At 33.7% G+C, this 12,919-nt stretch overlaps 1 protein-coding gene across 2 annotated transcripts in view; it reads right to left on the bottom strand.

The window, feature by feature from the left end:
- The window catches only part of GULP1 (GULP PTB domain containing engulfment adaptor 1), a 262,706-nt gene that overhangs the window by 94,713 nt on the left and 155,074 nt on the right, over nt 1–12,919 (bottom strand). For both annotated transcript variants that reach the window (XM_024746061.1, XM_024746062.1), the window contains exons 3-4: nt 6,773–6,847; nt 1,270–1,331 (exon numbers count right to left, since the gene is read on the bottom strand). In XM_024746061.1, coding sequence (XP_024601829.1) covers nt 1,270–1,331; nt 6,773–6,800 — 90 coding nt within the window. In that variant the 5' untranslated portion in view covers nt 6,801–6,847. The remainder of the gene's footprint in view (nt 1–1,269; nt 1,332–6,772; nt 6,848–12,919) is intronic.

The raw sequence follows: 12,919 nt of genomic DNA, 5'->3' as shown, positions 1-12,919 counted from the left end.
ACGAAGATATACAGATTGCCAACAAACACATGAAAGAATGCTCAACGTCACTAATCATTAGAGAAATGCAAATCAAAACTATGAGGTATCACCTCACACCTCACACGCCTCCATCAAAAACGCTACAAACAATAAATGCTGGAGAGGGTGTGGAGAAAAGAGAACCCTCTTGCACTTTTGGTGGGATTGTACATTGATACAGCCACCATGGAGAACAGTATGGAGGTTCCTTGAGAAACTAAAAATAAAACTACTATATGCTCATTTCTCCAAAGAAGATATACAGATTGCCAACAAACACATGAAAGAATGCTCAACGTCACTAATCATTAGAGAAATGCAAATCAAAACTATGAGGTATCACCTCACACCTCACACGCCTCCATCAAAAACGCTACAAACAATAAATGCTGGAGAGGGTGTGGAGAAAAGAGAACCCTCTTGCACTTTTGGTGGGATTGTACATTGATACAGCCACCATGGAGAACAGTATGGAGGTTCCTTGAGAAACTAAAAATAAAACTACCATATGACCCAGCAATCCCACTAAGGGGCATATACCCGAGAAAACCATAATTCAAAAAGGGTCATGTACCACAGTGTTTATTGCAGCAGTATTTACAACAGCCAGAACATGGAACCAACCTAATTGTCCATCAGCAGATGAATGGATAAAGAAGATGTGGCACGTTTATACAATGGAATATTACTCAACCATAAAATGAAATGAAATTGAGTTATTTATAGTGAGATGGATGGACTTAGAGTCTGTCATACAGAATGAAGTAAGTCAAAAAGAGAAAAACACCATATGCTAACACATATACATGGAATCTGAAAAAAAAAAAAAAAGGTTCTCATGAACCTAGGGACAGGACAGGAATAAAGATGCAGACACACAGAATCGACTTGTGGACATGGGGAAGGGGATGGGTAAGATGGGACGAATTGAGAGAGTCGGATTGACATATATACACTACCAAATGTAAAATAGATAGCTAGTGGGAAGCAGCTGTAATGCAGAGGGAGATCAGCTGGGTGCTTTGTGACCACCTAGAGGGGTGGGATAGGGAGGGTGGGAGGGAGACGCAAGAGGGAGGGGATATGGGGATATATGTATACATATAGCTGGTTCACTTTGTTATATAGCAGAAACTAACACAACATTCTAAAGCAATTATACTCCAATAAAGATGTTAAAAAAAATAACATAATAGCAATAATACTATAGCAAAATAAAATTCAGTAATATCATATGAACTATATTACCTTTGCATTATAGGGAATGTAATGTTTTGATAAAGCCTCTGGCGTATGCATCCATGTTTTGTCTGCAATGAAGAATACACAGTGTTAAATTAAATCACAGGTTCTAAGGGTGTCATATTCATGCATTTGAAAGGAGTCTGATATGGATGGGAGCACTTCGAATTTGGAGATAGTTTTGCTAAAATGAGAAATAATAACTAGTCAGATATATGAACAATGTAACCACAAAGTAATTATAGGATTCTTTCCTTAATATAAAAGTCTTTTCCTTTTAAAAGCTTTCTAATAATAAAACAATTTTGAGTTTTTAAACAATATTAAAAGAACATCAGTTGGGCTATGAGTAATTATATCAATTATGTGAATAATTATGTGTTATTTTTCTTATTTCATGTGATACTCTCATGAATAACAGGTTATTTTTCTTAATTCCCTTTTCAATAAATAGTAATCTGCTCTTTTCTCATGACTGTTACTACTCCTTAGTATCAAGAATTAACTATTTAGTAATGGGAAATTCTAACATTAAACTAACAACTGCATTTATATAAAGCTGAAATGAATCAATCTACTAAATTCATTTAAAAATTAATATAATATTAGGATAATTTTTTAGCCTCAATTTAGAGAAACATTGATTGAGGGTCCACTATCAGGAGTTTTGGATATAAATAATCTTAAATGCAGTAATTTGAAATTATTACACTATTTAAATTAGTGTAATAGAATAACAGAAATAAAAGTAACTAAAAGAAGATTGTAAAGCAATTATACTCCAGTAAAGATGTTAAAAAAAAAATAGAAGATATCGAAAGTAATTTGTATTGTATATTATTGACAGAAATAGAAAATAAAATTTTCATTCAATTTTTGAATTTGATTTATATATTCCACATATCTTCCAAAAATATTTTGTGGAACATATAAGCAGGAAAAAAGCAAAACATGCTAATGTTTACACAAATCTAATTTGCTGATTTTTTACAAACTGCATTTGTCTGTAGTAAAACTTCTCAATCTTCAAATATGTTATGTCTTAAGTGGAATTTTGTGAATATTTTACTCCTAATGAGAATTTTAAAATTTAGAATCAATATTATAAATAGAATAAAATCAGACATATATTTTACCATGAAAAATATTAAATAAGTACGCACTAAAAGAAAATATCAGATTACTAACAAAGCATTTTCAACATTCAATTCAGAACATTTAAAAATGATGTTAACAGAAACTAGTTCGGTTTAATTAATATGTTCTTAAACTGGAGGAATGTGAAGACATAGAGAAAACGGCATATATTCCTGGAATTTTAATTATTTTAAACCATTCAAAGGATAATGCAGTATATATTAAATATGTTTATGGGGTTCAATGCAATATTCACAAGGATTTCTAAGACAAAACATGAGGGATCAATAAAATCCTGTGCCCCTGATGAATTTTAGGGCTATTTCTGATTACTGAAGTGGATATGTGACAGCCGTACTTGGGTGAAATATTTTGAGAAGCAATACATCCTAGGCTTCAAAAAGCGGTATTGACATACTGACAGTGACAATAAAGTATAACTCTTATTTCTTGTATGGATTTTCATTTTAACTATAGTTTTCTCTTTATGATTGCTACTGGATAGTGATATGGTTAATTCAAGAATAATTTGTACTTAGATGTGGAATAGTCTTGCTCTTGTATATTAAAATAAATTTATCACAATACTGTATGCCAAGATAATAAAAACACCAAAGATCTGCCTTCAGAAAACCTAGAAAGATATCTAGTTCCTTTTTTTTTACCCCTTAACTCAATTCTTCTCATGTCTCCTTTTCCAAGACACAGAGCATAGCTCAGGAGGATGCAAAGTCTAACTAAAGTTTGAATCCGATGATTCATTCCAATCCTGAAGCAGAGGGATAACTGCTTTCTCCCCTGAAACGCTATTATTTGAAAACTCATGACACTGCCTTTGTTATAGTCTCGTATTGCAGTAACCTAGAAAGAGGTTAGGTATATCTAGCTGTTACTGGTGAAAGACTAAAATAATCACAATACTAAATTACCAGTGGATAAGCTGCAGTTACTACAATTACAAAAAATCTACATCCACACACCAAGTGCTGACGATTTAATGGTTGTTCATTACATACCTCTAGTATGGGTAATACACTTATTAAACCTGAAGGATTTCCAAAATGAGTCCTTAATGTCATTCTAATTTATACTTTGGCAAAAGAAAAAACTGACAGGACAAAACTATATGTTAACTCATATAGATGTGGCTGACCTTGAAGAAAGGGTACAGATGATGGTCTTTGGTCACTATATGGACCCACAAAAGATACTGGATACATAGAATTGGTGATGAAACAGGAACACAGACACTCTAGAATGTATTCCCTTTCTTGATATTAAACTATAATCACTGACTTAATAGTGAACATTCACATAAAAGGAAAGGCCAACATTTCAAACATATTTGACAGCTGTCAAACCACTCTGACTACTGGGTCAATAAATCTAGGTATTCAAATGTATTTAGATTAAGAGTTCATCTAGAAAGATGCAGTAAACTTCATTATTCTTGTATCACCAGAGCTTAAAATAGTGAAAAAACCTACTTTGAACATATTAATTTAAAACTAAATATTGATGGATGAATGGATGTATTTGAATAAAATTTTCATGAAAAGGAAAATATTTAAAAACTATTGAAATTTAACTGCTTTGCACTATGATTATTTCTACTCATCACTATATCAACTGATAAGTTAAAGAACATAAAGTGTAATTAGTTGAATAATCACGTTTATGCTTTTTTAACTAAACGATTAATTTTTGACATAATAAATAGAATATAAGATTTTAAAAGTTCAAAAAGAAAGCTAACATAGGGAAAGAAAGAAGCTATAAAACATTAATTAAAATTTAATCTATGAATCTGGGGTTAGATAATTTTTACAGAGCTTTTCAAAATAGTCCAAAATGATGCAATTCTAGTACATTCAGTTTTTTTCAGACCCTATGAGCAACTCTAATAACCATTAAAGCATTTGCAAAGAAAATCAGTGAAGTGCCTGGACAATTCAATCAAAGAATACCAAATTACTAATTGGGAGATTTAATAAAAAGAGGAAAAAAAAACCAATTATGTTTAGGTTTAAGATAATCTCTTTTCCTTAGGTTTCTGATTCAGTAAGGTTGCATGTAATAACCAAGTAAATTGGATATCTATGAAATAAGAGATAAGTTTTTAAAGATAAAAGACGATCTTGTTTTGTTTAGAGTACAGTACAGTGTATGTTGATGCTAGTTATTGGAAAGATGACTTGAATTATATATTCTCTAGGGCTACAATTACAGTTCCTGATGGTCAAGTATATGAATTCTCTGATAAAATTCCAGTTTTACATCTCAAATTAAAATTCAACAAATAGTGCTACTGGTTGAAACTAGGAGCACAGGCTCCAAGAAGTTTTCTTTTTACAACTGTAATAAATGAGAGAGTGTGATGTGACTGGTGAACTTAAGGTAGAACTTCCCGGCATCAGGTTCTAAATGAACTGGAGTGAAATACTGATCAAAAATTTTCTGATATATAATCACTAGACTTGAAAAATAAGAGAAGTCAAAAGAAATTTAAAGAGAATGCAGCAAAGCAGGAAATAACAAGTTTCTGCTTCTTGATTCTCTAGATCACTCTGATTTTCCTCATGGTTGTACTCCCACTGTCTTCAAGTGAGACAAATATACAATCGCCAGTTACTCATCTTACTATCCAACACTTGGGATTTCTCAGTGAAAAACCGCTCCAAATCCCCTTCAAATAAAGAGTAAATTAGAAATGTGAAGTTTCAATTTTAAAACCATGGGAAAGGGAATTCTAAGCAAATAAAAAGAAGCGAAGATATTGAATTGTCTTTAAAAAACAAGATAGTGTGTTTAAAGTGATGAGTTGTGATGCAAGGTTTTTATTGTCTTAGTAAAAATACTTCTATATATCAGAGAATTATTTCTAGATTTTTTACTAGTAAAGGGAAAAAAAAGAAGCATGATTTTATTTTTGGTATATGTTTTAAATCAGAAGCAAGCTACAAACCACAATAAATGTCATTTTGTCTTCCTCTTATTCTGAAAAATAAGTAAAATAATAAATTCATAGTTTCCCAGGGTTGAAAAGTGCCTGAAAGTTCTTCACATTACCTAAATCCCTATTGAATACATTAATCCTCTGTACCACATCCAAATGTTTGAACACCTCTCATTTCAGTAAAAAATAAAGGTAATACTTTGAATAATTCCGTTATACTTTGGCACAACTTTGTTGGAATTTTTTTCCTACATTTAATCAATGACCTTATAATTTACACCCATTTGTCTTTTATTAAAGTTAGTTCCATGAACAAATGACAGCATTCAAACATTCATAGGTCTTCAAAAATTGCAAGACCACACCAAGGGTTCTCGGCCATGCTTCCTGTTGCATGGTTGAAAGTCCTGAAGTCATCTCAGCCTTTCTCAACCAGACATGTTACAGTGTGTCAATTCATCCTTAAAAGCAAGAACACACTGTGACTAAGGGCATGGAGTAGAACAATTAATCTATTTCCTGGTTCAAGACTGTTCATTATTCATCCATTAGAAAATGAACTGGAACCTTTGATAACCACACTGATGACTTTATTCTTCAGCCATGTTTTACCCATACAGCAATTAAGGTGCATCTTCCAAATAATGACAATATATAAATAAGTATAGAAGTGTTAGAGGTTCGGGACCCATGTTTGGCAATTTACAATATCTTATTAAGTTTACAGTGTGGAATATGACCTAACTAGTCATTCCCCCCCATATGCCTGTAATCCTACCACATCAGTTATCTCTTCCTACTTTCAATCACCTAAGAACTTGAGTGGCATCATTTAAGTATTCTCTCCCAGGTCATTGACAGCATGTTAAACAGGAGAGAGCCCTGTGCCCACCACTAGAGAACTCCTTCTAGAATGGCAAGGATACATTATTTTAACTTTACTGAACTATATAAAACTATCAAATTTTTCTATCTGTCCTATGAGTTTATCAAGAAATATTTTGCCAAATGCCATGTTTTCCTCCCCCTTAAAAACATTTCTGTACTGATAATTACGATATATTTATACTTATTTTAAATTCCTACTTTAAAATTAATAACAAATTCATTTGGCCTCTTGCTATCAATTCACCTATCATGAATCATTATTCAATTAAAAAGTGAAGTGCATGCACACACACACACGAGTGAATTTAAAACACTATAGCCCATGTAAGCTCAGGGAATTTAGTACTATGGCTATGAAAAGTGAAGTTAGGACTAACTTCCTAAGTCAGATAACTTTATTTTTTGCAACTCTAACTTCATTCTAGAGTCACATGGTTTGATAATCAGAAAAAGTGATTTCTTAACATCTCTGCTTGATTTGAACAGTAATATTGAAATGACTGCCAGGTCTTTAGTGGACACACTTACCTTTCTTCCTGCTAAAAGCACGGTTCATGATGAGGATCAACCAAATAGATGTTCAGTTCAATCACACTTTATATCCTATAAAATTAAGAAAATAGTAAAGCATAAATAAAGGAATGTTGATCAACCTCTTTTATGTAAATTATTTTAATCACAAAGTCTTTTTAAACTTTCTAGATGTTTAAAAACAGTATTTCAAAATATCCTGAAGGACAATGGGTAAGAATAAACGTAATACTCAATATTATGAGTGGCACAGCAGATAAGAACAATATATCAAATGAAATTCCTCCAAAGTTCCTTAACTTTTGTCTTTTATCCTATTATACATCTTTCACTAATTATAGTTACCTTCAAATTAAGAATAAAGAAGGTTAACTTTTCCCTGAGCTTGTTGGCAAGAAGTGTGGTAATGTTTTGGGTTATCATTAACAGCAGTGGTGGATAAACAGAAGTCTTCTGATATAAATGGGGGTCATGCCCCCCACCCCCAATCAGGCTGTGCTTGGCAGCCCTGTGTCCCATGATGCTCCAGACAGCTGCTGCCTATCTGTTGAAACCAAGGCAATGGCTACCTCCCATTCCCCACCCCTGAAGCCAAGGAGGGAGCCTTGATGATCTCCGAGTCCCATTCAGGATCATTCATTCCTAGTCTTGAAGAATAGTGCACATTCACAGCCAAATAGCTGTTGGTCCTGTCCTGTGGGATCTAAGAAATCCAAAAGCTGTTCTTCATTTCATCCCATCTCCATCTTCTTCAGTTGAAACTGGCAATGTTTTGCTAGAGTAGCTGATTAGGTCTGCAATTCACATAGATACTAATCTCATCAAAGGGCTATTTGGCCATACCTTTGGTGTTCTCTGCTATATGGATTGGCTGAGAATTTTCCAAATCTTTTAAGTACTGATTACTTTTTGCTTAACAAATTCATTTCCTTCTCACATTTTACTGTAATCAATTAGAAGGAACCAAGCCCCTCCTTCAACATTTTGCTTAGAAATCCCCTCAGCTAAATATCCAATTTTATAGATTGCAAGTTTTACCCTCCACAAAACACTAGAACACAAATACAATTTGGCCAAGTTTTTTGCCACTTTATTACAACGATCACATTTTCACCGTTGTTCAAAATACATGTTCCACTTTTCCGAGACCTTAACAGAATGGCCTTTACCATTCAGATTTCTACCAACATTCTGTTCATGATTATCTATGTATTCTCTAAGAAGATGGAAACTTCCTCTCCAGCTCTCCTCTCACCAGAATCGTCTTTAGTAATCCCTTCAAAATACTCTTGGTTTCTTCTAGCATGCACTTCAAAACTCTTCTAGTTTCCCCCCATTACCCAATTCCAAACCTGTTTCTACATTTTTAGGTGTTCGTTACAGCAGCACCCTACTTCTCAGTAACAATTTTTATTTTGGTCTGCTCAGACTGCCATAACAAGATCCCATCAACTGGGTGGCTTAAACAACAGAAATTTATTCCTCACAGTTCTAGAGGCTGGACGTTTGAGAGTCATACTTTAGGGTGCCAGTATGGTAGGGTTCTAATGAGGACCTTCTTCCTGGCTTGTAAACAGCCACCTTCTGGCTGTCTCCTCACATGACAGAAAGAGAGAGGGCACTTTTTTCTCTTCTTGTTCTCATGAGGACACTAATCCCATCACTGGGGCCCCACCTTTGTGACCTCATCTAAACCTAATTAGCTCCTAAAGGCTCTATCGCCAAATACTAGCACTCTGGGGGAGAGGGCTTCAACATATGGATTTGCAGGGGACACAAACATTCAGTCCGTACACTCTCCATAAATCTACATAGCAATTGAAGCACAGCAGAGAAATTAATCTTTATCATAAAGTTGTTATTGCAGTGAAATTACTGCTATCTCTGTCCTTGCACTTCTACTCCCAAGAAAAATTAAAATAGTTAATTGAATTATAAAATATTAGTAGGTACTGTTTAGTAGACTTAGATAATGACACAATAATATCAATCTGTTATTCACCCCATACTTTACTCATCTTCTCATGATATATGCTATTAATACAAGATAGGTAGAGAATACATTTTAAGAATTAGAATGCCAAGATAATTATTCCATGTATATTAACAATATAACATGGTTTATTTTCTATGGTATGAAAGATATTATTATTTTATATATATATATATATATATATATATATGTAACAATTAAAATGACTTCATTTTCTACAATTAATTTATTCATTCACTCAGAAATAATTTATTGATCTCCAGTTCCAGGCACTCTGCAAGATGCAAAGAAATACAATAAGGACAAAATATATTCTGTATTCTCCCAATAGTTACTCTTCACCTAGAACATAACAGACATGATTATTAATTGATCATATCCTCAAGGAATAAGTGAAGATCAAAAACTAGCAGAAAAGGAATATAATGTATCCAAATGTAAGATTCAATTTCTCTGGAAGAATAAAGAGACCAATACCATGATGTCTATTAATCAGCAGATCAAATTCAGTATGCCTTTTCACTACCCAAATCTCATCACTTTTAGGTAGACATTTTCAACAATAGCAGACCATAAAATATAAAGGCATTTAATACTATATAATTTTAAAATCCATGAAATTAAATAATACTGTGCTTTTTAAATTAAGAACAATATAATATAAACTCTTTGGGGACATATAGACAGAAAGTAATAAACCTTAGAATAATTGTATAAAGTTCAGTAGGCCAAATAAGAAGAGTATAAAATAACAGTACAATTCTATGACTCTAAAACACCAGAAGGATTGTTGCCTGCTCACAAAACATATAGATATAAATGTCAATGAATATCAGATAAGCCATTCTTGTAATGTAACTAAAAAACAGTAATTTCACTTTCCAAACACCATTCTTTAGCCTATTTATTTGATCCTATGGCACTCTACACTTCTTTGTAAAACAGATCTTACTTCCCCTCTCTATGCCCATGTATATAGTACAGTGCATGGCACTAAGTCGGCATTCAATATACTTACACCTATTTAATGTATAACAATACATGTTATGGGCTTCCCTGGTGGTGCAGTGGTTAAGAATCCGCCTGCCAATGCAGGGGACAAGGGTTCAAGCCCTGGTCCGGGAAGTTCTCACATGCCGGGGAGCAATGAAGCCCGTGCGCCACAACTACCGAGCCTGCGCTCTAGAGCCCGCGAGCCACAACTACGGACGCCTGCGTGCCTAGAGCCCGTGCTCCACAACAAGAGAAGCCAATGCAATGAGAAGCCCACGCACCACAATGAAGAGAAACCCCCGCTCTCCGCAACTAGAGAAAGCACGAACGCAGAAAGGAAGACCCAACGCAGCCAAAAATAAATTAAATAAATAAATAAATTTAAAAACAACAACAAAAATACATTTTTAATGCACTCTACAGTTGACATAATAAGATATATGTCATTATCAACTTAACACATTAATAAGTTAAGAAATGTAAGTTCTATATAAACCGATTTTACTTCCATTTACAATATAATATAAATCTTTCTGTTTGGATAAACTTTTCGTAAAGATTGTTTTGGTGACTATATACACATGGATGCATCATTGCCCTATCATTAAACAACTATTATTTCTAAATTTTAGCTAAATATATACAAAGGGAATAATTTACATAAAAATTAGCTTTTATTCATTTTTCCCATAAAATAGCATCCCAGAGTAAAAATCACTAGGTATAAAGTATTACTATTTAGGTTTTCTTTTTTTTTTTTTTTAACTAAACATAAACATGGCCATCAGTTATATGACAACACTCATTCAACTTCACATTCCCCGGGATTGACTATTGAATATTGTGTGTCTCTGTGTGTATTTGCATGTGCTATACTTTTTATAATCCTGTTTTTAAAATATAAAACTCTTTAAGATTAACAGTGCTATATGGTATGAAAACATACACTGATTTCCCAATGAAAAAGAACCACTATCATTCAATAAATAATCCAAACCTTCCTCAGAAATTTATGTTGACACCTTTCCATATATTAAATTTAGCTATGTAGATTTATTTAGACACTTTTGCTTCTGGTCAAGACAGAGGCTATATTTCTCTTACCATCTGAAACACCTAAAAAATGAAACAAGAGGTATGAAACAATGACTGCTAAGACATTAGACATCAGGCAACAAAGGACAGTGATCCATGAGAGATGAAAAACAAATAAGGTAAGCCCTATGACTTCCCTGGCTTAATGCATGGAGAAGGTTTCCAGACTATGGTCCAGGGAGGTGGAACTCAGTTGAACCCTAGAAATCTCCCTGAGTTTTGGAGATATTGCTGAGAATGTGGTGAAATGAAGATGCCTATTTTGCAGTCAAGAGCACTAGAGAGGAAAGAACTCTACCGAAAGCACTAAAGATACCTGCAAAGCATCCTTCTTACAATTGAACTGAGTAATGATAATGACCCAAGACTGAGGAAAGAGCCACCCACAAAATTTAGAGAGAACAGTGCCTGTAGCTCACACAAGAACCAACAGCAAGGAAGGAAAATTTTGAATTCACAGAACTTCAGTTTGATTACTAAGAAACGTCTCACCTTATCAGTGGGGAAAAATTAAGGCTAGAATAAATGCTGCTTTGGCCTCACCTGACAAATCTTTAAAAACAAGACCCAAAAGAATCAAACTATTTCCAGGTAACGTCTCTATATCCCAAACTATGCTCAAAAGGATTTTAAGGTTAATTAGCACCCAACATGGTAAAATTCACAATACTTGGTATGCAATAATTGGGAAGAAAAATTAATCAAGACTGATCTACAAATGACCTGGATGATGGTAGTGGTAGGCAAGGACATTTAGATATGTTCCATATGCTCAAGAAGCTAGGAGATAGATTAAACAGATACAAAAAAACACCCAAATAGAACTTCTAGAAATGAAAACCAAAATGTATAAAGTAAAAAATATACTATATGAGATTAACGGCAGGTAAGACATTGCAGAAGAAAAGAGTAGTGAAATTGAAGACACAGACATAGAAATTATAATGCAACACAGGAAAGTCTAGCTGGCAGGCAGGAAGGAAGAAACGGAGGGAGGGAGGGAGGGAGAAAGGAAGGGAAGGAGGAAAGGAGGAAGGAAGGAAGGGAGGGAGGGAGCAAGGGAGGAAGGGAGAAAGGAAGAGAAGGAGGAAAGGAGGAAGGAAGGAAGGAAGGAGGGAGGGAGGGAGGGAGAGACAGAGGATCACTGAATTATGGAAAAGCCTCAAGTGGTTGAATAGTCCCTGAAGGAGAGGAGGGAGAAAAATATTTGAAGAAATAAAGGCTGAGAATTTTTCAAATGATGAAAAATATAAACCCAGAGATTCAACAAGCTTAAACCCCAAATATGAGAAACAAAAAGAAAACAACACCGTGACACATCATAATCAGCGCTCAAATTTAAGAACAAAGAGAAAATCTTAAAAGCAGCCAGAGAAAAAGACAACTACGGAGGAACAAAGATTAGGGTGCCAGCAGTTTTCACATCTGAAACCCTGCAAACTAGAAGACAGAGGAGCAACATCTTTAAAGTATGCAAAAGATCAAAGCTTGATCAAGAAGAAACAGATAATCTAATTATATACGGGGAAAGGTAAGAGTGATTTTTTTTTTCCTAATGCCCATTTTGAATTTCTTTATAAAAAACTATATACAGTTTTGCTTTTATCTTTCTTAAGGATCCAGAGGCAAGTAAGTCTGGCTATATTCAAAATACAAATGGAATATTTAAACGTGATCAAGGAAAAAACTCATACTTCATAAATTATTCATAATGTATTGAAATATTACCACTCCAAGTTTAAAGCCAATTGGGAGTTTTAAATCTCCAAATAAAAAATTTTAAATACATTATAAATATTAATAGCAGATGCCATTAGATGAATTCTTTTAATCCCATATTTTAAGTAAAAATCAGTAATCCCATTGACAAAACACCATGAGGTCACTTGGTATTCATTTACTCCATAAATTTAAACTTTTTAGGCCTAATTTTAAAACAAGTTTGAAGCCAACAATCATTTTTCTAAAATAAATCCAGCATATCCAAGTTTGAAAACTATTTACCAAAGGAAATCCACAGATATTTATAATTTAGTTTAGAAGAAGTTTAGGGTGACTTTTTA

The sequence above is a fragment of the Neophocaena asiaeorientalis genome, unplaced genomic scaffold (assembly GCF_003031525.2).
Source record: "Neophocaena asiaeorientalis asiaeorientalis breed wild unplaced genomic scaffold, Neophocaena_asiaeorientalis_V1.1 scaffold421, whole genome shotgun sequence".
NCBI lineage: Eukaryota > Metazoa > Chordata > Mammalia > Artiodactyla > Phocoenidae > Neophocaena > Neophocaena asiaeorientalis.
The sequence above is the reverse complement of the archived record's forward strand: the minus strand, read 5'-3'. Positions and strand labels throughout refer to the sequence as shown.